At 42.3% G+C, this 27,619-nt stretch overlaps 1 protein-coding gene across 9 annotated transcripts in view; it reads left to right on the plus strand.

Annotated features, from left to right (window-relative positions):
- Positions 1-1,642: 1,642 nt before the first annotated feature.
- Positions 1,643-27,619, plus strand: part of ERC1 (ELKS/RAB6-interacting/CAST family member 1) — a 228,298-nt gene continuing 202,321 nt past the window's right edge. For all 9 annotated transcript variants that reach the window (XM_056847361.1, XM_056847362.1, XM_056847363.1 and 6 more), the window contains exon 1: positions 1,643-2,459. In XM_056847361.1, coding sequence (XP_056703339.1) covers positions 1,791-2,459 — 669 coding nt within the window. In that variant the 5' untranslated portion in view covers positions 1,643-1,790. The remainder of the gene's footprint in view (positions 2,460-27,619) is intronic.

The raw sequence follows: 27,619 nt of genomic DNA on the forward strand, positions 1-27,619 counted from the left end.
AGGTGGAGAAAATCATGGTATAAAAACCAACTCCTCCTATGTTATTGTTGCACCTGAATATGATCTTCACCTTTTATGCTTTTTGGAAATTTTATTGGGTGCACAGAGAATATGTCAATGACAAGGAGTGAAGCAGAAGCTTTAAAAAGTAAGAAGTTGACTGGTTCTTGTAGGTTATCCGGGCTGTGTAACCGTGGTCTTGGAATTTTCTTTCCTGACGTTTCGCCAGCAACTGTGGCAGGCATCTTCAGAGTAGTAACACTGAAGGACAGTGTCTCTCAGTGTCAAGGATGTAGAAAGAGTAATATATAGTCAGAAAGGGGTTGGGTTTGAGCTGAGTATTGTCCTGCAAAAGTATTGTCCTGTAAGTATCAAGATAATGTGCTAATGAGGGTATGGTATGTTAATATGGAACCATTGTATCCTGAAGTGATCTGTTAATGTGTGTAATCCAAAACTAATCTGTATGGCTATTGTTGAATGTTGTCTTTGTCTGGAGGTTTTTCAGGGCAGGAAGCCAAGCCTTATTCATTCTTAAACTCTCCTCTTTTCTTGGTTCTTGTAGGTTATCCGGGCTGTGTAACCGTGGTCTTGGAATTTTCTTTCCTGACGTTTCGCCAGCAACTGTGGCAGGCATCTTCAGAGTAGTAACACTGAAGGACACTGTCCTTCAGTGTTACTACTCTGAAGATGCCTGCCACAGTTGCTGGCGAAACGTCAGGAAAGAAAATTCCAAGACCACGGTTACACAGCCCGGATAACCTACAAGAACCAATGAACTCTGACCGTGAAAGCCTTCGACAATATCTCCTCTTTTCTGTTAAAGTTGTGCTGATGTTTGTGAATTTCAATGGCTTCTCTGTGCAATCTGACAAAATAGTTGGTAGAATTGTCCAGTCTTTCAGTGTCTTGGAATAAGACCCTGTGTTCTACCAACTATTTTGTCAGATTGCACAGAGAAGCCATTGAAATTCACAAACATCAGCACAACTTTAACAGAAAAGAGGAGAGTTTAAGAATGAATAAGGCTTGGCTTCCTGCCCTGAAAAACCTCCAGACAAAGACAACATTCAACAATAGCCATACAGATTAGTTTTGGATTACACACATTAACAGATCACTTCAGGATACAATGGTTCCATATTAACATACCATACCCTCATTAGCACATTATCTTGATACTTACAGGACAATACTTTTGCAGGACAATACTCAGCTCAAACCCAACCCCTTTCTGACTATATATTACTCTTTCTACATCCTTGACACTGAGAGACACTGTCCTTCAGTGTTACTACTCTGAAGATGCCTGCCACAGTTGCTGGCGAAACGTCAGGAAAGAAAATTCCAAGACCACGGTTACACAGCCCGGATAACCTACAAGAACCAATGAACTCTGACCGTGAAAGCCTTCGACAATAAGAAGTTGACATTTAAAACAGCATAGAGTAACATGTAGAATATTAACAAGAGCGCTGACATGATCATAGAAAAGAAGTCATCACACTTCAAGGACTGGAGAGATATTTTACATTTGCATGTTTGAATCCTTAGAATCTCACAAAGTTATAAAGGGGGATAACAGGAAATGGGATTTGTTAAGCAGTGGTAATCTAATATCTGTATTTCTGTTACAGATTATGAAGACTGACACTATGAAGCTTTGACTTCAGAAACAGACAGTTGACATACCATAAATATTGATTGGCCTTAAGTTGACTAGCAACCGTAGTCAAGAAACCTCACAGGAACTCTTTCTTCCCTGATTAGCTTGTATCACAAAATCAATCATGTATGGAAGCGCTCGGTCAGTTGGTAAAATTGAGCCAAGCAACCAGAGTCCTGGGCGTTCACCAAGACTGCCACGATCACCACGGCTGGGCCATCGTCGAACCAACAGTACCGGAGGCAGCTCTGGAAGTAGTACTGGGGGTGGCAGTGGCAAAACGCTTTCTATGGAAAATATCCAGTCCTTAAATGCTGCCTATGCCACTTCAGGCCCTATGTACCTAAGTGACCATGAGAATGTGGGTGCAGACACGCCGAAAAGTACCATGACTCTTGGCCGATCTGGGGGGCGTCTGCCTTATGGTGTAAGGATGACTGCTATGGGCAGCAGTCCCAACATTGCCAGCAGTGGGGTTGCCAGTGATACTATTGCATTTGGAGAGCATCACCTTCCTCCTGTGAGCATGGCGTCCACAGTGCCTCATTCACTGCGGCAGGCTCGGGACAATACTATAATGGACCTGCAGACACAGCTCAAAGAAGTGTTGCGGGAAAATGATCTGCTGCGCAAGGATGTAGAGGTGAAAGAAAGCAAACTTAGTTCCTCCATGAATAGTATCAAGACATTCTGGAGTCCTGAGCTAAAGAAGGAAAGAGCCCTGAGGAAAGATGAAGCATCCAAGATAACAATTTGGAAGGAACAGTATCGAGTTGTGCAAGAAGAAAGCCAGGTTAGTAAGTTAAGAATTTCAGGGCTGTGAACATGTGATCTGCGAGGGGAAGATAATATAGGTCATTTATGCATTCTCGCTTTAACCTCCTTTATTCCCTGTTTCAGCCAGGATCAAATTTTTCAGTATGCATGCTATCTGATTCCTTGGAAGCTCAACCTGTTTCGATGCAAAACAAACCTGGCTTTTCCCATTCCTCTTCTGGCCCGAATTAAACCATTGATCCTGGCTCAATCCGGAGTCATAGAGCGTGCATACTGCATTAGGGGGAAACAGAAGATCATGAAGCAGTGTTTAAAGAGGCGGGAATTCAAGTGCTTCCTGCTGCCTCGGAGCTCTTTTTGAGCAAAAGAAAGGCTCTTTAAAAACGAAGCTTGGATTTCTCCCCCCTTCTTTCAGATTGCTCTGTTTTTTGTTTTTTGTTCTTAAAATGCTTTATTATGCAGCAGTTGGGTTTGGAGGGAAGGAAATCTCTCACGGTAAGCCATTTACAGAGCAGCATTTAAAGGGGTGGGACTTGATTTGAGCTTGGGAGACTGCTTTTCTGTATTCATGGTTCAATTAGCACACAGTTTCCTCCCTGATCATTCAAGCCAATGCATACAGTTTCCCCCAACCCTGGTTACTTTAATGTGCGATGAACCCAGGTCCAAGCAGGGAGATCCAGTCCATGCATAAAAGACCATAGTTGCTTTAATGGGTGGCTTTTTGGAAGCTTTCACTGGTGGCACTGGGTTGTGTCTTTTAATTGAGATTCGTTATTCTGTTGATCCTTAGTTGGTATCTAGTAGTTTAAGATGGTGTTATATAATATGAAAATATGCAATATTTTTTGCCTGAGCAGCCATGTCTGTTACACAAAGCACATAGATGATAATTAAGTAGGGAAAATATTTCACCAGGCCACTCTTCCCAATGCTATTCCCAGAGCTGTTAGAGCCAGTGTTCATTTCATATATTGATAACTTTATAAGGAAGTCACCCAGAAGAGTTTTGACATCATAGCTTAGGAATTGTTGGATGTGTTGGATCTTGGCAGAACTCATACACATAATCTGCAAACGTTGCTGAAATTTGGCTGCCAAATACTTTTTAAAAAGATCTAAACACATTAATGGCTAGTAAGTCTATCAAAAGTCGTTAGCCATGCTAGCTAAAAACAGAGCTTCCATATTCAGAAGTAGAGGTGTGAAGGCCTGGGGAGTGGGGAATTCAGGGGGAAAATACCAAGTTTTAGTTTGACTTGTTGAGTATATTTTGACAGATTCATGCATTAATGAATGTGTGGATGTGTTTTGCTTAAAATAATATTTGGAAAAGTTGAAGCTATCATTATCTTGCCCAGTTTCTCTCTCGGTGTTTCTTTTGTGTACTGCAGAAAGAGATGCGAGCAAATGGCACTTAAGAAAGGTAGCAGATAGGGTTGCCAGGTCCCTCTTTGCCACTTGTGGGAGGTTTTTGGGGCAGAGCCTAAGGAGGGCAGGGTTTGGGGAGGGGAGGGATTTCAATGCCATGGAGTCCAATTGCCAAAGCGGCCATTTTCTCCAGGTGAACTGATCTCTGTCGGCTGGAGATCAGTTGTAATAGCAGGGGATCTCCAGCTAGTACCTGGAGGTTGGCAACTTAGTAGCAGATTACAGGAACACACTATTTTAAATGTAATCAGCTAAAAAAAACTTGGGTCAGATTGGTACCAGAACGGAATTTTGGTAGCGAAAGCACCGTGTTTGTTCAAAGATAATTTGGGGAGGTTTTTCTTTAAGAGCTAATATTCCAGTGTAACTGAACTAAGCAAGTAGTGTTTGTATTTTAGGAAAATACAAATACTATAAAGGCATCTTGTACATAAGCATGTGGCTGCTTTTCAGATCACCTGAGTGGTTTCTTACATATTTAGAGAAGGGGGCTTATTGGCCTCTCTATCCTGTTTCCATCATTCCTTGCACCCATTCTAATTTTTCACTTAAGTTAACTGTCAGGGTTTTAGTCTCGAAGCCCACTATAATTACAACTATAATGGTAGGATTGTAGAACTTTGGTTCGAGAGAAAAAAGAGGGGTACTACTTAAAAGCAAATTTGAGCATGCCATGAGATTTAGAAACTAGGAATGCTAATTAGTATATTATTGTCAGTTTGCCCTTCATTAAACTGTCTTATGCCATCTATATCCATTGGAGTTGGCCACTTCTGGCCTTCATAAGAAAGATCAGGTTAATGAGGTTTACGCTAATTAAACAGATAGGCTTTAGACAGTTTTTTCATATGGATTTTTTTGAAATGTGAGTAAGCACCTGGACCTCCAGGTGAAGGATGTGCTAATGTGAAGATGCAGCCTATAAAGTTTCCACCATAAATACAAGAAATAACTGAACAATTCATTTCATTTTTTAGATCCAAATTTCAAAGCTTTAGCTGGAATTTGTGGTCCTGTGGGTTAATTATGTTTTTCCAATTCAGATTCACATTATCTAAAATCAGTTAAGGTTAATAGAGAGTCTCTAAAAAGATGTATGGCCACACTGGTTGATAGCATGTTGTTACCTGATGGATCAAGAATCACGAAAATTTAAACCATACTTAAACAGTTTACCTTTTTCTAAGTGTTTGGCAAGAGCCCTCTATAAATACCATGCACAGAGCTATCAGTTTTTACCTTTGTATAGGACACCATATGCTTGGTTGTATTAAGGAAGGGAATAAAGGTTAGAACAAAATTTCATTTAAAGATTTTTTTAACGGGCTATGGTCCAAACCAACACTTTGTTACTACTATCCCCAGATATTGTTCATCTGTAGCTTTTAATGTCTCACTTTTTAATGCAGAAAATGCTATAAAGAGAGACTAGACGCTTCTGAATCTTACAAGCAAATAATTTCAGTAATGTCAGTTTTCAGAATGTGTAACAACTTAAGAAAGAAGTGTTAGGTTCATAGCTGCTTTATTTAAGTACTGTATATACTCGGGTATAAGCTGACCCGAGTATAAGCCGAGGTGCCTAATTTCACCCCAAAAATGGGGGAAAATTAGGCACCCACGTATAAGCCGAGGGGGAAATGCACCCCCTCCGCCCCCGCAGGCTTACCTGACCGGGCTCCAGGTGCGCAGGCAGGCGGTGGCGGCGGCCCCCTCCCTGCGCGCAGGAGGCCCCGCAGGGTCAGCTGGCAAGTGGGAGGACCGGCCCGGGTGAGGTGGGGAGGGGAAGAAACCGCTGCTGCCCGGCAGAAGGCAGGGTGGGGGTGGGGTGAAGAAACCGCCGCTGCCGCGCAAAAGGCGTGATCGGGTGGGGGGAAGAAGCCGCCGCCGCGCAGAAGGCATGATCGGGTGGGGTGGGGGGAGAAAGCGGGACAGTCCGCCCATCAGCTGGCCGGCGGGAGCGCGCTGGGAGAGGGCCCGGCAGGCCAATTACCGTATTGACCCGAGTATAAGCCGAGGTGAGTTTTTTAAGCCAAAAATCATGGCAAAAAAACTCGGCTTATACTCAAGTATATACGGTAACTTTGGCACAAACATCAATTTCAGCTTCTGACTAAGTAGGTGCACTGACAATATAGAATGGGATCAAGATAATGCATTTGCACTTTATTTTCACATTCTTTCTTGCTAGCAGAAGTGCTTTCTGTTAGTCCAGGTACATCTTTAGAACATCTGCCTTTTGAGTAGACATTCCCAGTAAAGTAGGACAGACACATTGGCTTTCTTTCTTTTTTTTTTATAATAATTTTATTGGTTTTTATAATACAAATTTTCCATGATAGTAAACAACAATAAAAGCAATATAAAATTCAAAATCAAAATTCTAACTCTATGTTGTTATAATTTCTTGAATTCATAACAAAAAAAACAAATTAGAGGAAAATTTATGACTTCCCCATCACCTCTCTCCGCCTCTTAATAAAATATTCATCCCATCGTAATTGGTCTGATCTTAACTGTTATAAATTCATTTAACTTTCATAGAACATTTTCTATTAATCTAAATGATTATAACTCTTACTATTAATTGTATCTTCTAGATCAGATTAATAAGTATTCTTCCATTTTCCCCAGTTTTAATTCATATTCACAGTATTTCATCCAATCCTCCCATTCCCCTAAGAATCAAACTTTGTCTTTTTCATTTAAAATGGCTGTAAGTTTTGCCATTTCCACCAATTCGAACATTTTCCCAATCCAGTCTTTTTTCTCGGGAATTTCTGCCCCCTTCCATTTTGCTGCATAAAGCAGTCTCGCAGCTGTTGTAGCATAAATCAAAAAAGTTCTTTGTATTAACAAGTCGTCAGGTATCATACTTAATAGCATCATTTCTGGTATTTTGGGTATATTTTTTTGTACTATTAGTCTCAGTTCATTGTATATCATATCCCAAAAGTCTTTAGCTTTATCACAAGTCCACCACATATGGTGAAAGGAACCAATTTCCTTATTGCATTTCCAACATTTGGGGGATGTCACTTTATATATCTTTGCCATCTTCTTAGGTGTTAAATGCCATCTATACATCATTTTATAAATATTTTCTCGAATTGATTGTGCATTTATTCCTTTCAAGTCTTTTGACCAAAGTCTTTCCCATTTGTTTAAAGGAATATCATGTCCAATATTTTGAGCCCAATCAATCATAGTTGGTTTAATTGTCTCCTGCTCACAATATAATGTTAAGAGTAGATTGTACATTTTAGAGATCAATTTCAGATTGTTCTCTAGTAACATCTTGTGGAAAGGGGACTTTTCTTTAGAAAATCCATTTTTCATATCTTGTACAAAAACTGATTTAATCTGACAATATTGCAACCATTGTAAATCCTCTTTGAGAAATTGAAATTCCTTTAATGAACATTTTTCCCCCTCCCAATTAATTAATTCCTGGTAAATTATGAATTTGTCCGGTCTAAGTGGTCGAAGTGTTAGCATTTCTTGCGGTGAAATCCACATCGGAGTTGTTGGTTCCAAAATATGTTTGTATTTCATCCAGATGCGCAGTAGAGAGGACCTGATTATATGATTCCTAAATGATGCTTGTATCTTAATTTTATCATACCATAAATAGCCATGCCATCCACTAATATTATTAAAGCCTTCAAGCTCCAATAAACGTGTATTTGATAAGGTTATCCAGTCTTTTAGCCATGTTAAGGCTACCGCTTCAGCGTAAAGTTGAAAGTTTGGTAGTGCTAAGCCTCCTCTAACTTTAAGGTCCACCAGATATCTATAAGCAATCCTCGGTTTTTTCCCTTGCCAGATGAAATTTAAAATGTCTTTCCTCCAAGTATCAAAGTATTTAACATGTGATATTATAGGCAAGTTTTGGAATAAGAAGAGCATCCTTGGTAACACATTCATTTGAATTGTTGAAATACGTCCCAATAGTGACAACTTTTTATTTGACCAAATAATCATATCAGTTTTTATTTTACCCCATAATTTAAGATAGTTGTTGGTTAACAATTCTTTGCTCTTCGCTGAGATCCAGATTCCCAAGTATTTAACTTTATTGGCCTTCTCCCAACCTGTAAACGTACTGAATTCCTGTTGTTCTATTTCTGATAAATTTTTGAATATTGTCTTTGTTTTTTCTTGATTGACTTTAAATCCCGATATTTCCCCAAAGTCGTCCAGAGTCTCTTGTAGTAACTTCATTGATTGTGTTGGGTTTTCCAGAATTAACAGGTCATCCGCGAATGCTCTCAATTTAAATTCATGTTTTTTAATTTTTAAACCATGAATGTCCTCCATACTCCTTAGTTTACAACATAGTGTTTCCAACACCAACAAAAATAATAACGGAGACAAAGGACAGCCTTGTCTAGTTCCTTTCTTAATTTGACAATTTTCCGACATTGATTCATTCACCAAAATTTTCGCATGTTGGGATGTATAAATGGCTGATATACCTTTCAAAAAACGGTCTCCAAAATTTAATTTTACCAATGTTTTTTCCATAAAGTCCCATGAGACCATATCAAAGGCTTTTTCCGCATCCAAAAATACAAAGGCGGCTGATCGTTGTATATTCTGGTCATAATATTCTAATGAGTCCAATAAGATTCTTATATTATCTTTAATTTGCCTTCCTGGAACAAAGCCCGCCTGATCTTCATGTATAAGGTCTTTGATGAATTTTCTTATCCTATTCGATAAGATCGAGGCATAAATCTTATAGTCCACATTTAACAACGAAATAGGTCTATAATTTGATGTTCTTTCTGGGTCTCTTCCTTCCTTGGGTATCAACGATATGTATGCATGCGACCAAGTTTCTGGGGCTACTCCCTTATCCAAAATTGTATTGCAAAGTGATACAAAGAAGTCTGCTAAGTTGTCCCTAAATGTTCTATAAAATAAAGCAGTTATTCCATCTGGTCCAGGTGTCTTATCCATCTTTTGTTTCATTATTGCTTCTTGTATTTCTTCCCTTGTGATTGGAGCATCTATCCATTCTCGTTGGTCTGTTGAGAGGATATTCATCTGTATTGAACTTAAACTTATCTATTTTCTGTTTTGAAATATTTTCTTTCTGATACAGCTTAGTGTAAAATGAAACAAATTCTTTTTGTATATCTGTAGTTGAATGAACTGGTCCTTTAGCAGTTTGAATTTTTGTTATAATCTTCTTCTGAAATGAGTCTTTCAGTTGTGTTGCTAAAAATTTCCCAGGTTTATTAGCATGTTCAAAATATTTTTGTTTGGCAAATTTTAAGTTTTTGTTCATTTCCTCCATTATGACCAAATTTAATTGATGTTTAGATACAGAAATCTTCATTTGTATTTCATTTTTCTCTTCTTCTTGTAACGCCATAACAAGTTCTTGTTCCAAATTTTGTAAATCCCAAAGTATATTATTGGTAAATTGTAGTTGAGTTTTCCTCCACGCTGCATGTTTCTGTATCATAAATCCTCTTAGAACTGCTTTAAACGCATCCCACACTATATTCAACGTAGTTTCTCCATTAAGATTGACTTCAAAAAAATCTTTAATCAGATCATATAATTCTTTTTGAATCTTATTTTCCTTTAGAAGTTTATCATTCAATCGCCATCTAAATGCTTGTTTATTGTTCCACTCAAATGTAACCGGATTGTGATCAGAGAAAGTTCTTGGTAAAATATGTATTTTACGTAGTTGCGTAAAAATTGATTTACTAGACCAAATCATGTCTATTCTGGAGTGTGAGTCATGTCTCGCTGAATAAAAGGTATATTCTTTGGCTGTAGTATTCATTGTTCTCCAGATGTCTTGTAATTCCAATTCTGTAGCCATGGTGAAGAAAGTTTTAGGTAAACATCCTTCATTTTTGTCTTTTGCTTTTGATTTTTTATCCAAAATTGGGAGAATAACGCCATTTAAGTCACCCATCAATAAAATCTGGTCATTAGCATACTGAGAGATCAGTTCATGCAATTGTCCATAAAATTTTGTTTTTCCTTCATTGGGAGCATATATTCCTACTACAATCGTCTTTTGCCCCAATATTTTGGTTTTTATAATTACAATTCTCCCTTCGTTGTCTTTATATAGTAGTTCAGGACTAAGGCTAGAATGAGCATATATTACTGCTCCCTTAGTTTTTGTTTCGGCCGATGCCACAAATGCTTGTCCAAGCATTTGCCTATCCAAATATTTTTTGTGTTTTTTTGCTATATGAGTCTCTTGTAAACAAATTAGGGAGTATTTATACTTCTGTAGATATTTAAAAATTCTAGCCCTTTTAGTTTTTTCATTCAAACCATTCACATTCCAAGAAATTACTTTTGCCATGGTACAATGATTATTGAAGCAAAATATGCAGTCTATAATTTAGTTCCTCCTGCTGCTCCCTGTGGTTCTTCTTCTTCTTCTTGTTCTTCTTCCTCTTCCTTTTGATCCCCAGTTAATCCTTTAAGATCTGATTTATATTTTCTCAGAAATTTTCCCACATCTGCTGTAGATGTAATTGTCATTTTCATTTCTTTGTAGGTAAAAGCCAAGCCTTGTGGCATAATCCAGCGATATTTGATACCATTAGCTTTCAAAACAGACACAAATTCTTTGTAATTATTCCTCTGTGAGAGTAAATGTCTTGGTATGTCCTTTAATAAAATTAGAGGAATGTCTCCTGCTGACACCGGGTTGTCATAATGCATCTTCATGATCTTATCCTTAATCCTAGTGTCATAGAACACTATCATCAAGTCTCTTGGCTTAGATCTTTTCATTCTAGCAGGTAATGGTATTCTGTATACTCTGTTAATAGCTTGGTTCAATTCTTGTTGATCCATCTGAAACAGGTAAGCCAGATTTGGGATTACAGTTTCTTTGTTGTCTCCCATCATATCTGGAAGGTTGCGCAGACGAAGGTTGGTCTCTCTCACTCTCATCTCCATCATTGCTATTTGATCTTTTACAGTTATCTGATTTAATTGTATTGTTTCAATCTGTTTTTCTTGGCTTACTAATTTTTTCTTTGTATCCTTATGCTCTTCCATCACTTTCTTTATTGATAAGTCCATTGTTTGCATATCTGACTGCATAATGCTCATTTGGGTTTTTACTTCTTTAAGATCTCCTGTTATCACACCCAATTTGTGATCAATAGCTTGAGATGCTTGACCTAGGTTTGTCATCATAGAAGTTAACTGTGCCATCTGTGTAGACATCTGTGTAGACATCTGTTCAAGCTGCTTATTTGTTGCCTCTGTTTGTTTGGCTAGCATATCTTGTAATTTCTTATCCATGGCTAAGACTTGTACTGAGTCCTTGAGTTTAGTATAGGCAGGGCTATGCAATGAGCCAGAACGGGGTCGAGTTCCAGACATTTACATTGGAATAAGACTGGTAAAAATCATGTCTTCAGACAGGGCCCTCCAGGTGGTAGTTAATAGAAGGTAGTTCAATGATCAGCTTGATAATTTTTTCGGGTTGAAAAGAGCTAAATTTGGCTTTAAAACAGCTTAATAAAGTTTTGAAATACCAGCGAGTTTTATTGGACGCTCTAGGTCGGGTCTACCAGGAAGTATTCCGGAAGTTGTATTTGCCGTGGACCTTCTACCGCCTCATCTCGATGGTTGTTTCCTTTAGGAACTATTTCTGTGTAACTCAAGTGCGACGCGTATCCGGTCCTCCAGCTTGCTTCCTGTTGTTGTGACTCAGATGATAGAGAGGGTGGTATAGAGGAGCTTCCGGTCTGATGAATCCCTTGCTGCTAACGTGGCAGGAAACTCTTTTTCACCAGAAAATCAGGAAGAAATTCACCCTCCCCTTCCCTCGAAGTTGCTTCTCATTGGTGGAAATTTTAGTCCATCATCTAAGCGTCCTTCCAACTCTTTGTTTTGATTTAAGCTGATCTGTCTGATAAGGCTCCTGCCGCTAATCCTGATGGAATTTACGAATCAAACTTTCCCGATTGAGATAAGGGAGGAGCAGGGGCACTGGGAATATCTTCATCTACCCCCCAGTTATACGGTGATGCCAGTAAAAAACGAAGGGTTCTTTGTACTCACTTGGGCATCGAGAGGTGAGGTTCTTTTCTTAAAATAGTCCTTGTGTTGGTGTTAAGGTGGTGGAGGGTAGAGCCTTGTGCCAAAGCTGCGTTTTGGCGATTCCTTTCCCTAATTGCCCTCGCAGGACCGGCGTCCAGAGCTCTGGGGGACTTATAAAAGCTCCCTCAGAGTCTTTGGGAGGTCAAACTGCGTTTGCGGGCTGCAGGGAATTCCTGCTGTCCGACCCACTTGCAAGGGTCGGATTGGGGTGCATATATCACCCCTAAATTAGCGCAAACTTGGATTTCTCTCAGGACAGCCTGAGAGAACGTCGTACTCATCCCAGCACACCACCGGAAGTCGACACATTGGCTTTCTTGTGCTCCACTCACGTAGAGGGAACATTCATCCATCTCAGTATTTCAAGCAGTGTACTTCCTTGTACTGTTAACAGCCACAAAGACCAGTCAATATTGGTAGATCTTTACAATAGTTAAATAGTTAGTAGTACAAGTAACAGTACTGCTTGTTGTTGTTGTTGTTGTGCTTTCTTGAAATGGGGGAAGATTTTCCTCATATGCAGCCCATTAAAAATATGTCCTGGAGAGTCTTCTGACCCCAAGAAAATCTTATTGGCCCTTCTTCCTGATATAAACTGATCTAAATATATTCAGATAAAGGGTCCACACATTTTAGTGTATGAGCCAGCCTGTCATGGGCTGCTCTGGTGTAGCATGTGAAGATTAGTCCTCATCGGAAGAGGAGGAGGGAGAGGAGTTCAGCCTGCCCTAAGCTCCCCCAGCAGGCCCTTTTTTTGAGACTGGAGTCTCAGGGCCTTTCTGAAGAGACCCAGAGTCAGGAGGGCCCTCAGACTTGGAGATCCCAGCATGGGTTTTGTCAAGAAATACTAGAGGATGGGGGTGACAGCCCAATGGAAAGTATCTTGGTGAGGATAAGTGAAGGAAGGACGAACAGTGTTGTGGTTGGAGTCTGCTACAGACCTCCTGACCAGGGTGAGGAGTTGGATGCTGCCCTCTTTGAGCAGCTTGACATGGGGTCCAAACAACAAGACCTGGTAGTTATGGGTGACTTCAACTTCCCTGATGTGTGCTGGTAGACAGACTCTGCAAAGTGACAATAGTCAAGTAAGCTCCTCACCTGCCTGGCTGACAACTTCCTTCATCAAATGGCGGAGGTAGCTACAAGGTGCTCAGCCATACTCGACTTAATATTGACCAGCAGGCAAGAGATGGTAGATGAGGTGAAGATGGTGAGGACCTTAGGGGAAAGTGACTGTGTCCTCCTAGAATTCCTTTTGCTGTTGCATGGTGATTTGAGGAAGTCAGCATGGATTTGTCTCCAACAACTCCTGCCAAACCAACCTTGTTTCCTTCTTTGATTGAGTGACAAGCTTACTTGATCAAGGGAATGCAGTTGATGTTGTTTACCTAGATTTCAGTAAGGCTTTTGACAGGGTTCACCATGATGCTCTGATGGGTAAACTAGAAGAAGACTGTAGACTGGACCATAGGATAGTTAGGTGGCTAGGGAACTGGTTGAAGGACCACACTCAGAGTAGTTGTCAACGGCATTTCATCTGATTGGGGTACCACACGGTTTGGTTCTGGGCCTGGTACTTTTTAGTATTTTTATAAATGCTCTGGATGAGGGTGTGGAGGGACTATTCATTAAATTTGCAGATGACACCCAATTGAGAGGAGCAGCGAACACACCAGAAGATAGAAATAGCATTCAATGAGATCTGAACACACTGGAAAAGTGGACGGATGTGAACAAGATGCAATTCAATAAGGATAAGTGCTGAGCTCTACATCTGGATAACAAAAATGAGGGACATGCATACTGGATGGGGGACACACTTCTGGGTAGCTGTGTGAGTGAACAAGATCTTGGGGTACGAGTGGACAGTAAGATAAATATTAGCAGCCAGTGTGATGCAGCAACAAAAAAAGCAAATGCAATCTTGGGATGCATCAACAGAGGCATAACATCCAAATCGCAAGATGTCATAGTTTCACTGTACACAGTATTGGTGAGGCCACACCTGGAGTATTGTGTGCAGTTCTGGAGGCCCCACTTCAAAAAGGATGTGGACAGAATGGAGGAGGTGCAGAGGAGAGAGACGAGGATGATCAGAGGCCTGGAGACCAAGCCCTATGAGGAAAGGCTGAGGGAGTTGGGAATGGTCAGTCTGGAGAAGAGGATGAGGGGGGGGGGGTATGATTGCTCTCTTTGAGTATTTGAAGGGCTGTTACTTAGAGGAGGGCAGGGAGCTGTTCTTGTTGGCAGCAGAGGATAGGACTTGCAATAATGGGTTTAAATTGCAGGCGGAAAGGTACCAGTTGGATAAGAAAAGATGTTTTACAGTAAGAGTTGTTCGACAGTGGAATCAGCTACCCAGGGAGGTGGTGAGCTGCACCTCACTGACAGTCTTTAAGCAGAGGCTGGACAAACACTTGTCAGGGGTGCTCTAGGCTGATCCTGCATTAAGCAGGGGGTTGGACTAGATGGCCTGTATGGCCTTTTCCAACTCTATGATTCTGTGTCCATGACCAGACCCACCACGGTCTCCTGAAGCACCGCAGAAATAGAGGAGGCAAAGGGTTAGGGCTGAGGCATGGGCAAGGCACAGGTGTGCACCTGGCAGCCCACAGCCTCCCCTCTGCTACAGAAATGTTGGAAGAGGCCGATAAGTCACCATGGGGTCTGGGACCCAGTACTCCTCATGAGTAGAGGAGCTTTTAAGGAAGAGCCTAATATGGGAACAAGCAGCACCTGTAGGGAAACTCCCTATATAAGGCTCCAGAGAGTCTGCAGCCAGTGTGGGATCAATTTGTCTGCAGTCTTACTGAGTACCCCACCACTTCCCTAACCTGCTTTGTATCCATTCTTAGTACTGCTTTTGATTCTGCCTTTGGAATATGTAACCTGATGCTGGTATGCCTTCTGATTTTGTCTTGGATTGTGTTATTGGATCCTGGACTGTGACGTTTGGACTGTAACCCAAGAACCGTTGCTGTCAGACCCGGTGGTTCCTGGGATGTGTCTCCCACTTGGTAGCCAGGACACAGCCATTATTTGTGGTTGATTCTAGCAATTCCCTCCATCATCACATGTCTGAGATCTGATGCAGCTATCTACAAAAGCCTTAAATGAACCTCCCCCCACCCCCGCTGCCCAGTTCCGTGACTTTCTTTCTCATGGCATTTGACAGGGCAATGACTTGCTTCTCTTTCTACGGCATTTAGAGAAGGAATGTGAGTTATCCTTACCGCCTTCCCCATTACCCAGTACCTGTGGAGATGGTGGAGTTCTTTAGAAGCTTACTCATATTTCCCGAAAGAGAAAATCAATATCATCAGGCAAGCTTTCCCAGAAGATAAACTAGCCTGCAATTACCGGTTTTCCCCCAAGATTATTTGTCTGTGGCAGATTTTGTGTTCTCATCCAGTTTGCTAGCATACGTTAGAGGATACTTTGAATGTGACTTAAAATTATTGGTAATGGTTTTTCTACTGTAAAAATGACTGTCCTGCTTGAAATTTCAGCGTTAAGTTAGTTACCTTACTGTGAAAAGATATAGAACATCTGGAAATTTTGAAGCCATGGGGGTAAAAACCCTTTTTAGGAGGTAAAAACTGAAAATATATGCAATAGCACTTCCCTATCAAACTTACATCCATTTGCTGCTTTAATATTATAAAATGCATCGTATATAATACATAAAATTGTATTCACATTTTATATGATTTAGCTATAAAAATGCCTTAGTTTTCTACAGGCAAAACTGCAGATATACCAAGTTGCAAACCGCTGCATGTCAAGAGACTAGGCCACTTCATAGTCTCTTGTTCAAACACAAAACTTTGGTTCACGCATGAGGCCTGCAGAGCACGGAAAATTCCTGTTCTCTGAGCTCTAAAGCCAAGCTGCCAGTGAGTCAGAGGGAGGATGGGAGGCAAATTAACATGCAGGGTGCCTCACCAGCCTTAAATGTCTCAAGGCTACCCTTATTGGGCTTACACATTCCATCTCATTAATGCAAGGATTTGTGGGAGCTTGTTAATAGGATCTGATGTAGCTGCAGAACACTGGATACTAATTGGTAGTCTCACCTAATTGGTTATATCACCTGGTCAGTAACACCAATGTTCAGTTGGGTTGCAGCATTGGGCCTACATCTGATTGGCTAGTCTAAATCATGTCAGCGCAGTCTGTGAGGCATAAAGCAGAGGTTCTTCATTATAGTTTAGCATGGTCTTTGGCTCTTTGCTTGGTTACAATTTTCCTTGGGACGCTTTAATTGGGATGGGCCATGGCAGCCAGACACCTGTTGATTTTGGGCTTTGAAACTATTTTAGGCTTTGCCTTAAGTACCCTCTGGATTAGAGAACCATTGTTTGTAAGTATATAGGATTAGCTATCTAACTTTGTTGTTTTATTCTCACTGTTCTTTGCTCTTTGTTGTATTGCAGCCTGTTGCTAGCAGGATGAACTTGCAAGTTGTATTGGTAATAACTGAGCTCAAAGGCTTTCCCATGTGGAAGGCAGAGGGCATCTTAATCTTGGGTTATTCCCACCAGTTGCTCAGTGAGACAGGACTAATTTTTTTTTGTCAATTCCTGTCTTCCACATGGAAAAACCTTTGAGCTCAGTTTGTTTCCTACCTAGATAGGGAGCGCAGCTGACAAAGAGCTCTCCATAGCAGCTACCTCTTTTTCTTTCACTATCTGTGTAATCTGACCCCCTGCTGCAGTTTGGTGAGAGTTTCATCACCTCTCAGCTCTTCTAAGCCTTTATCTCAATTCATCTCAATTAGCCACTTTCACGCCTTTCCCCTCCTGCACCTCCTTCCTCTCCCCCATGGCAAACTTCAAGCCTCAGGAGGAACACAACAGGGAGAGATTCCTCTCTGAAGAAGACACAGACCCAATGCTGTTGTCCTCCATGCCAAGAGGGGTGGGTTCAGACATCAAACACAGCAGAGAGGAGGAAGACAGACAGGGGATAACATCGCTGCCAAAACAAAAGAGCTAAGCAGCACTACACAAAAAAGGCCTTCTTGGGAACTCGGGCCTCAATGGCCACCAGTTTGGCCCTGAGTGGCTACAATGGTGAGCCTGTCTCTCCAGGTGACATTCCCCCAAACCAGATGCCTATGAAGGAGATACAATGTACAGCCACCCTCTTCCTCCCCTGAGGCTGTGGGTGGGCAGCCATCTTGTTCTATGGGTATAATGGAGGTAGTTAGGAGGGCCTTAAGTTACAGCAAATCCATGCCTGCTCTTTTCCCTCTTCACCCTGAGGGTCCCACCACTCTGCCTCAAGGTCCCCTCCCACATGTCTCCACGGCAAGGGACAAGCCACTTCATGCAGTAAAGTCCCACTAGGCTAGGCCATGGCATTGACCATCAGAGCAGCAGCCATGGCAGCCCTGATCTCTAGGGCCTCAATTGTTTGGGCCCGGAAAGGCTATCACCTTCTTAGCAGTGTAGAAATTTAATAAGTGACCACAAATTAAGCTTACACATTCATACATTTTTAATGAGTTTTAGTACACAGAAACTTATGATTTTGTTAATCTTCAAGGTTCCCAAGAATGCTTTGTTTTTATTACTATGTTGTAAAATGATTGCCTTTCTGGAAATTGCTTCAGTCTGTCCAACTCAAGTTCAAGTTTTTGTTGTTTGTCCTTTCTACTTCTGGTTCCCCTGTGCCATTATGAGTTTTGGGGGCAGGAATCCTTTCTTAGTGTTTCCTTATTTCATGTTGTCATCCACGCTAATCCTCTTGGATAGAGGTGCTCTGCAAAATTGCAAAAAAACAAATCCACATGCCAAGTCTCTCAAGCTTTTGTGATTAGTTTTCAAATTACAACTATCTGATTACACTTTGTTCTTAGTGGGAAGACATGTTTTGTGGCTTATCACTGATATATATATTTAACAAGTTCCCTGGTGTGTCTTCATCTGGCATCAGCAGACAGTCTTGGCATATGCTAGGATATGTCCATATGCTAGGATATTGATGATCTCTGTCCCTTTGATTTTATCCACAATGTTGTTACCTAACTGTTAACACCGTGATTAACCTTTAAATATCCCACGAATAATGTAATTTTAAGTAAACTACAAGCAAATTAAAGTTGTTTGGGAAATATATGAATTTAAAAGTATTTTAATTCATATATTTCCCAAACAACTTTAACATGCTTTTTCTTGACTATTTTAAATCTGTTATTTTAAAATGTAAGCGCTTCCATTTCATTGTTTACACAGTTAATGGAAACAGAATTAGGCTATTAACTATAGAGAGTTGGTACATATGGGATTAGACTATAGTAATCTTGGCTACATTTGGTTTCCATTTTTGTATGAAGATGGAAGAGTAAAAACAGTTAGGCAGCCAAACACTTAATCCTTTAAAATGAGCTTAACTGGCACAATCCCACAATCCGAGCTGCTTAAGGAATGCCTTGGTAAAATAAAATGCCCAATGAAAGAACCTGGCTTTTTTCTGGAGTGATATGGTAGTTTCTTTTGTTTGACGTGTTCCTTGAAATGTGCTAGATAAGTAGTTCCAAAATGTGTGTAAGTGGACCTACTAGTCGATCCCATATGATGACTGGGACATAGTTCTCTCCTTTTCTGGTTTTGTGCATCAGCATTTCATATTCGTCACATCCTAGTTTCCTGTTTAGCTCCCCTCCACTACCTTGGATCCATAAGTGTGGGTGTATCAGATAAACGTGGGAGGAGGTAATTGTCAAGAGAGCCTGTAAACATGGTTTGTGGATAGAATATTCATAAGACCACTCTTGGCTGGCTAGAGATCAGCAAGAGGAGTGGATATGTAAGGTGTGGTTTCTTAGACAGGAAAGAGTCCAAAAGGGGAAAGTTGAAGGCAGAAAAATAACTGCATTTGGGGAATCAACAGAAAAGTTAGATTGCTCTTGAAGTTGGTTGATTACAGGTCTGAGAACATTAGGGAAGGCATTAATTAACTCACTAATAGAATAAGCTTCTCTTGGCAAGCTGACAACCGCCAAGATGGGCACAGGTCCAATTGGACACTGGTCAGTCTTTTGGCCCGAGCACATATCATCAGGTTTGGTGGGTGCTTGTGGCAGGAACACATACAAATAAATAGATGAAGAAGTGAGCTGTGGCTCTCGAAAGCTCATACCCTACCAGAAAATATTTTTGTTAGTCTTTAAGGTGCTACTGGACTCTTGCCCTTTTCTACTACTGCAGACAGACTAACACGGCTATCCACTGTGAAATAAATAGTGGTGCATCTATTCATTAGCTGTCGTTAAAGCTAAAGAGAAGCTATGTAACTTCATCACAATTGCAGGAGCCTCTTGTTCCCTGGGTTCTGGGTTCTGCTTTGCAACCCCTTTACTTATGCTTTGAGATATCTAAGGCAAATGGGCAGATTTTTGGAAGCTTTAGGTAACCGTACTGTGTGTGTGTTAATTTCCCCCCTCAATGTATTCTGTTTTATCTTCTGGCTGTATTGTCTTGATAGCATGCGATTCTTATCCTCAGTGAACTGGTAAATAGGTCTTTGGTCTTCCCTGGCTGTTATCAGTGTTGGTATTTTGGAGTGGTAAATGTCTATTTGTACAAGGTACAAAGGTTAGCCAGCATTTATGTAAAAATAATGGACATTGTAAGGCAAGTCTGTACAATGTTTTAGCCAAAAGTCATGGTCTAGTACACAGCTGTAGTTTTTCCTTTATGGGGATAATATTGTAGTCCATGTACATTGAATACACACATATGGAAAGAAAGCATCAAAATAATTTCTGTCCCTTTCAGTAAAATCTAAAACCTTATTTCATTTCCCCATATCTGCTGTAGGAGAATGAGTTGATTTTGAAAATGAGACATGTCAGTACTGAGTGACAAGCTTCCTGATGACAGAGTGGCAGCTTTGCAGTTGTAACTTGGGAGAATGTGGACTCTGTCGGTACAGAGAGATTGATTTTGGTGGTGGAAGTAGCAGTGGGGTTTTGCAACTACTTGGTACCATTAATTTTCAGTTAGTGCTAAAACCTTGCTACAGTTGAAATTGATGAAGGTTGGCAAGAAGGAAAATGGATCTGGTTGTATCTCAGGTTATTTTGAAGTGTGAGTAGAAACATACTCATAAATATGCACAAATCAGCTTAACGCCAAAATGGTGAATATTGAAAAGTACTTTAAAAGGAATAACAACAAGCAAGGACCTTGAAGAAAATTCATGGGGGGTGAGGGATTGTCCTTAGAGGAAATATGTTATCCAAGGCCAAATCCCCCCAGCCAGGATTCTTTAAGATTTTAGGAGACAGTCTTCCCTTGCAGTTTAAGGATGCTTGGAGTATGTGACATTTGGTTTTGAGGGCACAGGACATGCACCCTTTCAGCCCAGTGCTTTTGCTCCTTCTAGTTTCAACTTAAAGGGAAACAAATGAAAGATCACTTGCTTCCCTTCAACCTAACTCTTAGTAGCAGCCATTTGTGGGTTGCTTTTGGTTGTCGGAAAAATTAAGGAGGAGGAGAAGCCGAAATGCTTATAAAACAGAGCTGACTCCAGTTGCTATAGCAAAATAATTTTGATGTGTAAGTGTATAAAAATGTGTACACTCACACCACAGTGGGCTTCTGGGTAAAATCCCCTTTCATGCAAACTGGTCATCATGTAATTACAGTATTGGCGCAAATTTAAGACCACAGGTATAATAGGTTAAAGTGCAAAAACACTTAAGACTATGTTGCTGCCAACATTCTCTGGTAGCCCTCTGTCAGTTTTGATGGTTTGTGGGGTTGTTCCTCAGTATTTTTCATACAGATGTGAAGACTTTCTCCTGTACTGTCCCTTCCAGTGGTACTTTAAGTACATCTACATAACACATACTCAACTAATATAGAAAGTTACATGATGGAGGCCCATGAGGAACTGGGGTGGAGGCAGGGACAACAATTTGGAAATCCCATGCCACCTGCCCCTGAGTATTATGCAAACACTTTGAGGAGGTTAATCTCCCCCCACCCACCTTCCAACTGACTCTCATCATTCAGTGCTGGCTGGCGTATATTTGGTTCTCATCAGGCTACAGGGGAATGGCTGTGGGAGGTATGAGTTTCTTTTGAATAACTTGGATAAGTCTTATTTTTCTAGGGAGTCCCCTGAATTATGAAAACCCCTACCTGGACAGTGGGTGGCTTAGTTTTGCTTCTTGTTTGATTGGCACGAGGGTCAACCACTCTGCTATTATTTACAGAGGCGGTGCTGCCCACTGCAATCTAAAAATGTGATATTTGGGTCATTATTGCAAATGATATATTAGCTGTTCATTGGTAAAGCTAGATGACAGTGTCACAGACTTACCCATTCTTGGAGGTACAATAGTCAAGACTAGGGGCACCCAGCTGTTAACTGAAGGCCTGATTACCTGAGCATACTATAAGCCTTTGATCCACCATAGTATATTAATCTAGAACATATGTTCCAACAGAAAATAATTGGATCCTTAGGCAACAGTGTTTTTCTATTTTATTTTATCAGAGCTAGGAATGGCAGAAAAATGTATAAGCATGGTTAAAAGCATAAAATCCCTCTATTCCCAAAATTTAATCCCCACCCCACCCAATCTGAGGGAAAAAATCAGCATAGCCTTGAATCATATGTTGTGGGGCAAGTCTCTTAGTTCCAGATAGAAGTCTCAAACAGCGCAAAGTTTAGCCTCTCAACTCAGTGTTGAAGAAATGCAAAACAAATTGGTTCTGATAAGTAGGCCTTGATCCTCGTGCAGACATAAAAGTCTGGGTATCCGATATTCTTTTCACTGAAATGATCACAGAGCTGGATTTGTGCTGGTGGAGTCCTGTCCATCACAGAATAACATGTAATGTTAGGCTAATTAAAAGGCCAACTAGTCAGATTGCTTGCTGCTGCTTTGAGTGCTGGAGCTGTGTTAGACTAAGGACGGATTTACATAATGGACTTTTTCCAGCGTAAATTATATTTCACCTAATGGGAATGGCTCGGCACTGTATAAACGTAAGTCAAAGCCTTGCATATTCTTTCAGTTGACATTGGGTCAATAAGGATCTGTTAGTGTCCATTTTCTTTTCTTTCTAGCACCAAAACTAGGAAATTCTAATGTTAACCAGAATGTGGACAGATTGCAAGATGGAAGAAGGCTATGGGAAGCAAAGGGACAAACATGTTCCCTTTGTTGTAAGCAGAAGTGGTGAAAATAAGAATGGGTCCTAGAGATTGTATTCAAACGCTTGTTAAGGTTTGCCACATCAGGGAAGTATTCATTCATTGGAAACTAGCAAATAACCTTTCTTCTTCTGTGCTCTGGCTGGAATCCTTGCTGATAACCTTACTGAGTTAAGACTTGAGCCAACTTCAGTGGCCCCAAGTGCCCTGATATCCATTTATTTATGGGGTATATCTCTGTCCCATTTTAAATCCAAAAACTGGGTTGTCTGGCTAGCTAACAAATCAGAATCACAAATGTCAATGAAAGTTAGGTGCAAAGTGATCTGGGAGGGCAGTTCTTATTGAGCTGGATCCAGGCATTATGGAGAAATCCCTGGTTAGATCTTCTTTCTGATGGTCTTAGCAATAGGAGTTGGAAGCTGGCGGGAGAGCTGGATCCAGCATGGTATAGGGATGCTGGCTGCTTTCTGCTCTCCCATCATCATTCTGCCTTTTTCCACCATCACCCCACCTTGGATTTCTGGAGTATCTCCAGTGGAAGCAAATAACAGGTCTTGGAAGTACATAAACAGACATAAACAATAGTGCAGCTCTGTATTTAATAATAATGAGGGACAGCATGGTATAGTGGTTAAAGTGTCAGACTAGGATCTGGGAGATCCGGGTTTGAATCTCCAGAAGCGTGCTAGGTGACTTTGGGCATATCACATACACTCAGCCTAATCTACCTCACAGGTTGGCTGTGAGGATAAAATGAAGGAGAGGAGAATAATATAAGCTGCTTTGGGTCCCCCACTGGGGAGAAAGGAGAGGTAGAAATGAACACATCCCTTCACCATGCCACAGTTTCCTGTGGTATCCTTGTTTGAACAAATTTTAGTGTAGAGAGCAATATTAATTGTAACACAAAAGAATAATACAGTGTGGCTCAGGGAGTCAGAAGTGGCCAGGTCTCAGTGGCATGCATTATTTTGCCCTCTTGTCAACTAGCCTTGCCCTCAGTATGTATCATGGTTGCATCGTGACACACTGAATAAAGCTAAAGCCGGGCCTGGTGGGATAGTTGCTTAGCCACGCTCATAATGATCCCAGCCTTTGGAATGCCTACTTTAACTTGAAGAGGATTCGGAGGTGGATCAGTCCAGTATAGCGGTTAGGGTTAGAACTGAGGAAACCAGGGTCCAATCCCCACTTTGCAGTTCACTGTGAACTTGGGCCAATCACACACTCTGACTGTTCCAACCTCACAGGATTGTTGAGGATAAAATGGTGGCGAGGGGGGGGGGAGAGAGCCAAGGAATGCAGGGTGGCATACATGGAGGAAGAGTTAGTATAAAAATGCAATATAAGTGGAGATACTTTCTACTTACAAGAAATAAGTGCTTTATCCTGCTTCAGGCACCTTAAATTTTAATCATTGCCAATAGCAGAACTTTTCTTCCTAATTTTCCAAAATGCCCAAGTTATTCATTTTTGGATGTACTCTGGTGGTGCCTCCTGCATATGCACCCACACGTGCACCCTTAAACCAAATGGATCTATTCATATGGTCTAATAGAGTTGCAAATGTACTGGTTCCAAGTATCTATGGATAGAATTTTAATCCCTTTGCTTTTCTGCTGCCTTTAAGATAATTCAGCATAAGAAGTCTTTTAAATGCAAGTTGGTTTGTGGAATTGCCAGTTACATTAAATCCTATTAAAATCATAGCTTGGTTTCTAAACTGGGCTTTAAGCACTATAAAAATAGCCCTCACATTTCCATACAAGTAAAATTCCTGACATCCCCGAGCAGTTATAAAGCGAACATACACTCGCTGTGCATGTGGAAGGGGGAGGAGGAGCACCCTACCCAGCCCCTGAGGGGAGGCTCCGGATGGGGCACGCAGCCTCAGCCTCTCACCGCAAGGAGAGTGCAGGGCTTCCCCTCTGGCCCTTCTTGAGCCTGTCACAAATGCCCCTCCATGATGGGTTGGGACTTGATGACGGAGATGCATCAGCCGGATGAAGAGTTTGATAGACAGTCCAGAAATTAAGAATGGTGAAGATTTGCTTTCTCGGACGTGAGAATGAGAGATAGAAGTAACATAGTCCAGACTCCTTCTCGGCTGCCCTTCCCCCCTTTTATCCCTTCTCCGGCCGAGCCCCCTGGCTCTTCCCAAACTCCACCCCTGTCACCCAGGCGCTGGCCCTTACCCCCTTATTCTCCTACTGAGGCTCCAGCGTCTTGATTTGTGGGTTATTTCCTTCCATCATCGGGTAGGCAGGACCAATTCTTTTGACTTCCTGTCTCCCCCTGGTGGGAAATAGCCTGCAAAACCTCAGTTCCGTCCTGCCTCAGAAGGGTACGCAGGTCGTAAGCACAGCTCTGTGCTTGCTCAGCTTAAGTTAGCCTTTCAGGTTTTCTACCGTAGCTCCTTATCGATTTGTGTTTTTTGTCTGTTTGTTTGTAATATCCTACTGTTTGGGTGTTCCCTCCCTCCCTCATTGCCGTCCCTCGTTTCCCTTGTGAGATTGAGTGAATAGGAGCCCCGGTGTTAATCCCGGAGATTCCTATGGCAAACGCCTCAGAGGAGAGGGAGGATGGCCTCCTCTCAGTCTCGGACTACCAGCTGGTCCAGCCTACTCCGAAGAAGTCCGAGACGCCCACTCCCAATGCCCACAATGTTGGTGCCTTAGGGGGTAGGGATTTGGAAGGCTCAGCGCCAGTGGTGGATTTGCAGTCCCCTGGCCTTGCGCCTGAGGACGGCATGGATCCCTGAGGGATCAATTGGATCGAAAGGCTGAGTCTTTAAGCAGAAGGGCCCACGAAAACGCAGCATTAGCTATACAGGCCAATGCTACTACATCAATATTTGCAAGAGCCTCCTTCCTTTGGGTAAAGAAGCTCATCCAGTTGATTCCTTCAGAACATCATAGAATAGTGGGAGGATTAGAAAGGGTCCAGGACGCCATCACCCTAATAGCTGATGCCTCTCTGGACTCCATGTCCTTTACAGCACGATCCATGGCATCGGTAACCTCCATAAGAAGGGCACTGTAGCTCAGAGCCTGGCCAGCGGAATTTAAGGCAAAAACAAACTTAATGGCCTACCCCATTCAGGAAGGGCGCCTGTTTAGAGAGAAATTAGATAAAATATTAGTGGAGATGAAGGATAAAAAGCAAGCCTTGCCTAAACAATTTAAAAAGGAACCACGAGTCCCTGGTTTCCAATCCTTTCGTGCCCCACGAGCAACAAACAGGTATCGATCTGACTTCAGAAGGGGATTGTGGAACGCTTCACGACCCTTCCGTAGGGGGGGCAAGTTTACCAGACCTCAGAACCAACCGCCCCGGTCGGACAGAGGTGACAAATTCCCAAAGAATAATCCCCAGTGACTCCCATCTGTCTCCAGTGGGGGCAGATTTTCTTTTCTTCAGGGCCAGGAGGACCACCTCACAACCAGACCACTGGGTCTCTCAGATCATATCCAGGGGTTACCTCCTGGAATTCACATCTCTACCAAGGGATCACTTCTTAAGATCTCCCATGCCACACAGGACAGAGAAACATTCCAGAACATTAAAGGCCATTCAACATCTATTGTCTATTAGGGCCATAGAACAGGTCCCTGCCTTCGAAAGGGGCCTCCATATTTTTTACAGTCCCCAAAAAGAACGGGAACTGGCGAGCCATCCTTAACTTACAATATCTAAACAGGCGGATGGCTCGAAAGCACTTTGTATGGAAACGGTGAAATCAGTAGTGGATTCACTGCTCCCAGGCACCTTTATGATGGCAGTGGACCTGACAGAGGCGTACCTACACATACCTATACACCCTTCACACAGACGCTTCCTCAGGTTCACCTATGGACAAGACCATTTTCAATTTCGGGCCCTCCCCTTTGGGTTGACATCCAAGACCCTAGTGACAATCATTGCCACTCTCAGACAGGAGGGCGTCCAGGTACACCCGTACCTGGGCGATATCCTGATCTGTGTTCAATCAGAACACCAGTCCATACATCACACAGCAAGGGTGGTTCACGTTCTTCAGGAACATGGATTCTTAATCAATTTTCAAAAGAGCTCTCTCATACCCTCTCAGTCAATGTTACACCTGGGGGTCAGAATAGATTCCTCTCTCAATGCCCTATCACTGCCCCAGGAACGCATTCAGAAACTAATCAATGTCTTTTCATCCTTAGCCAGAACAAGGAAAGCCGGGGTCATGTCCCTAGCGAAGTTGCTGGGATTAATGATGGCCTGTATAGCGGTCGTTCCCTGGGCCAGATTCCACTCCAGGCCTCTGCAGTGGCTGATTTGACCGTACCAGAGGGACATCGCAAAGAAGAGGAACAGATCCATTTCCCTATCCTCAGAGACTCGGAGGAGTCTTCGATGATGGACTGATCGAAGGAACCTGGTCAGGCACACCTATATACACGGGGAGCCCACACAAGTGATCACAGACACCAGTCTGGAGGGTTGGGGAGCCACCTTGGCCACCAACTCTACCTAGGGACGATGGTCCACAGAGGAGACATCGTTACATATCAATGTACTGGAACTGAGGGCGGTACGGCTTGCCCTCCGAGCCTTCACCCCACTCCTCAGGGGGTTGCATGTCCTGATAAGAACGGACAATATAGTAACCAAGGCTTACATAAAGGGGGGGGGTCCCGATCCTCTGCTCTGCATCGGGAAGCGGTGCAGATTTTTACCTGGGCCCAGTCAAACCTTCAGTTGATTCAGCCAGAACATATCAAGGGAGCTCTGAATGTGCAGGCGGACCATCTAAGCCGCCAGTTTGCAGATGAAGGAGAATGGTACTTAGACCATGCGGCCTTCTCTCAGATTACAACCGTCTTCGGAGCTCCCTTAGTAGACTTGTTCGCCTCCGCAGAAAATTGCAGAGTAAAAAGGGTTTTCTCGAGGTTTTACCACCCGGCAGCAGAGGGCATAGACGCCCTTCTGAGTCCTTGGCCCCGGGGATTTCTGTACGCTTTCCCCCCCGCTGTCCATTCTTCCCAAGGTTCTAAGAAAGAATGGGCTGAAGTCATCTTGGTGGCCCCCTGCTGGCCACACTGGCCTTGGTTCGCGGCTCTTCGTCAGATGTCATGCCAGGAACCTTGGGCTATTCCAACCCATTGGGGAACATTGCGCCAGGGCCACCGGTGCATTCAGATCCTCACTGGTTCTCCTTGACCGCTTGGCGCTTGAACGGTAATCTCGCCTAGTTAGGGGCTACTCAAAGGAGGTAGTGATCACCATCTTAGTGGCTTGCAGACCCTCCACTTGACTCATATACAATGCATCGTGGAAAGCATTTGTCCGATGGGCCAGATGGAAGAAGGTAGACCCACTCCGTCCGGGCATTCAGAGGGTACTGATTTTTTCTTTACAGGAAGGCCTACAGCTTAAACTCTTAGCCTCAACCTTAAGGAGACAGATAGCAGCGATGGCCACAGTTATTCCAGA

The sequence above is a fragment of the Euleptes europaea genome, chromosome 3 (genome assembly GCF_029931775.1).
Source record: "Euleptes europaea isolate rEulEur1 chromosome 3, rEulEur1.hap1, whole genome shotgun sequence".
In the NCBI taxonomy this organism is placed as follows: domain Eukaryota; kingdom Metazoa; phylum Chordata; class Lepidosauria; order Squamata; family Sphaerodactylidae; genus Euleptes; species Euleptes europaea.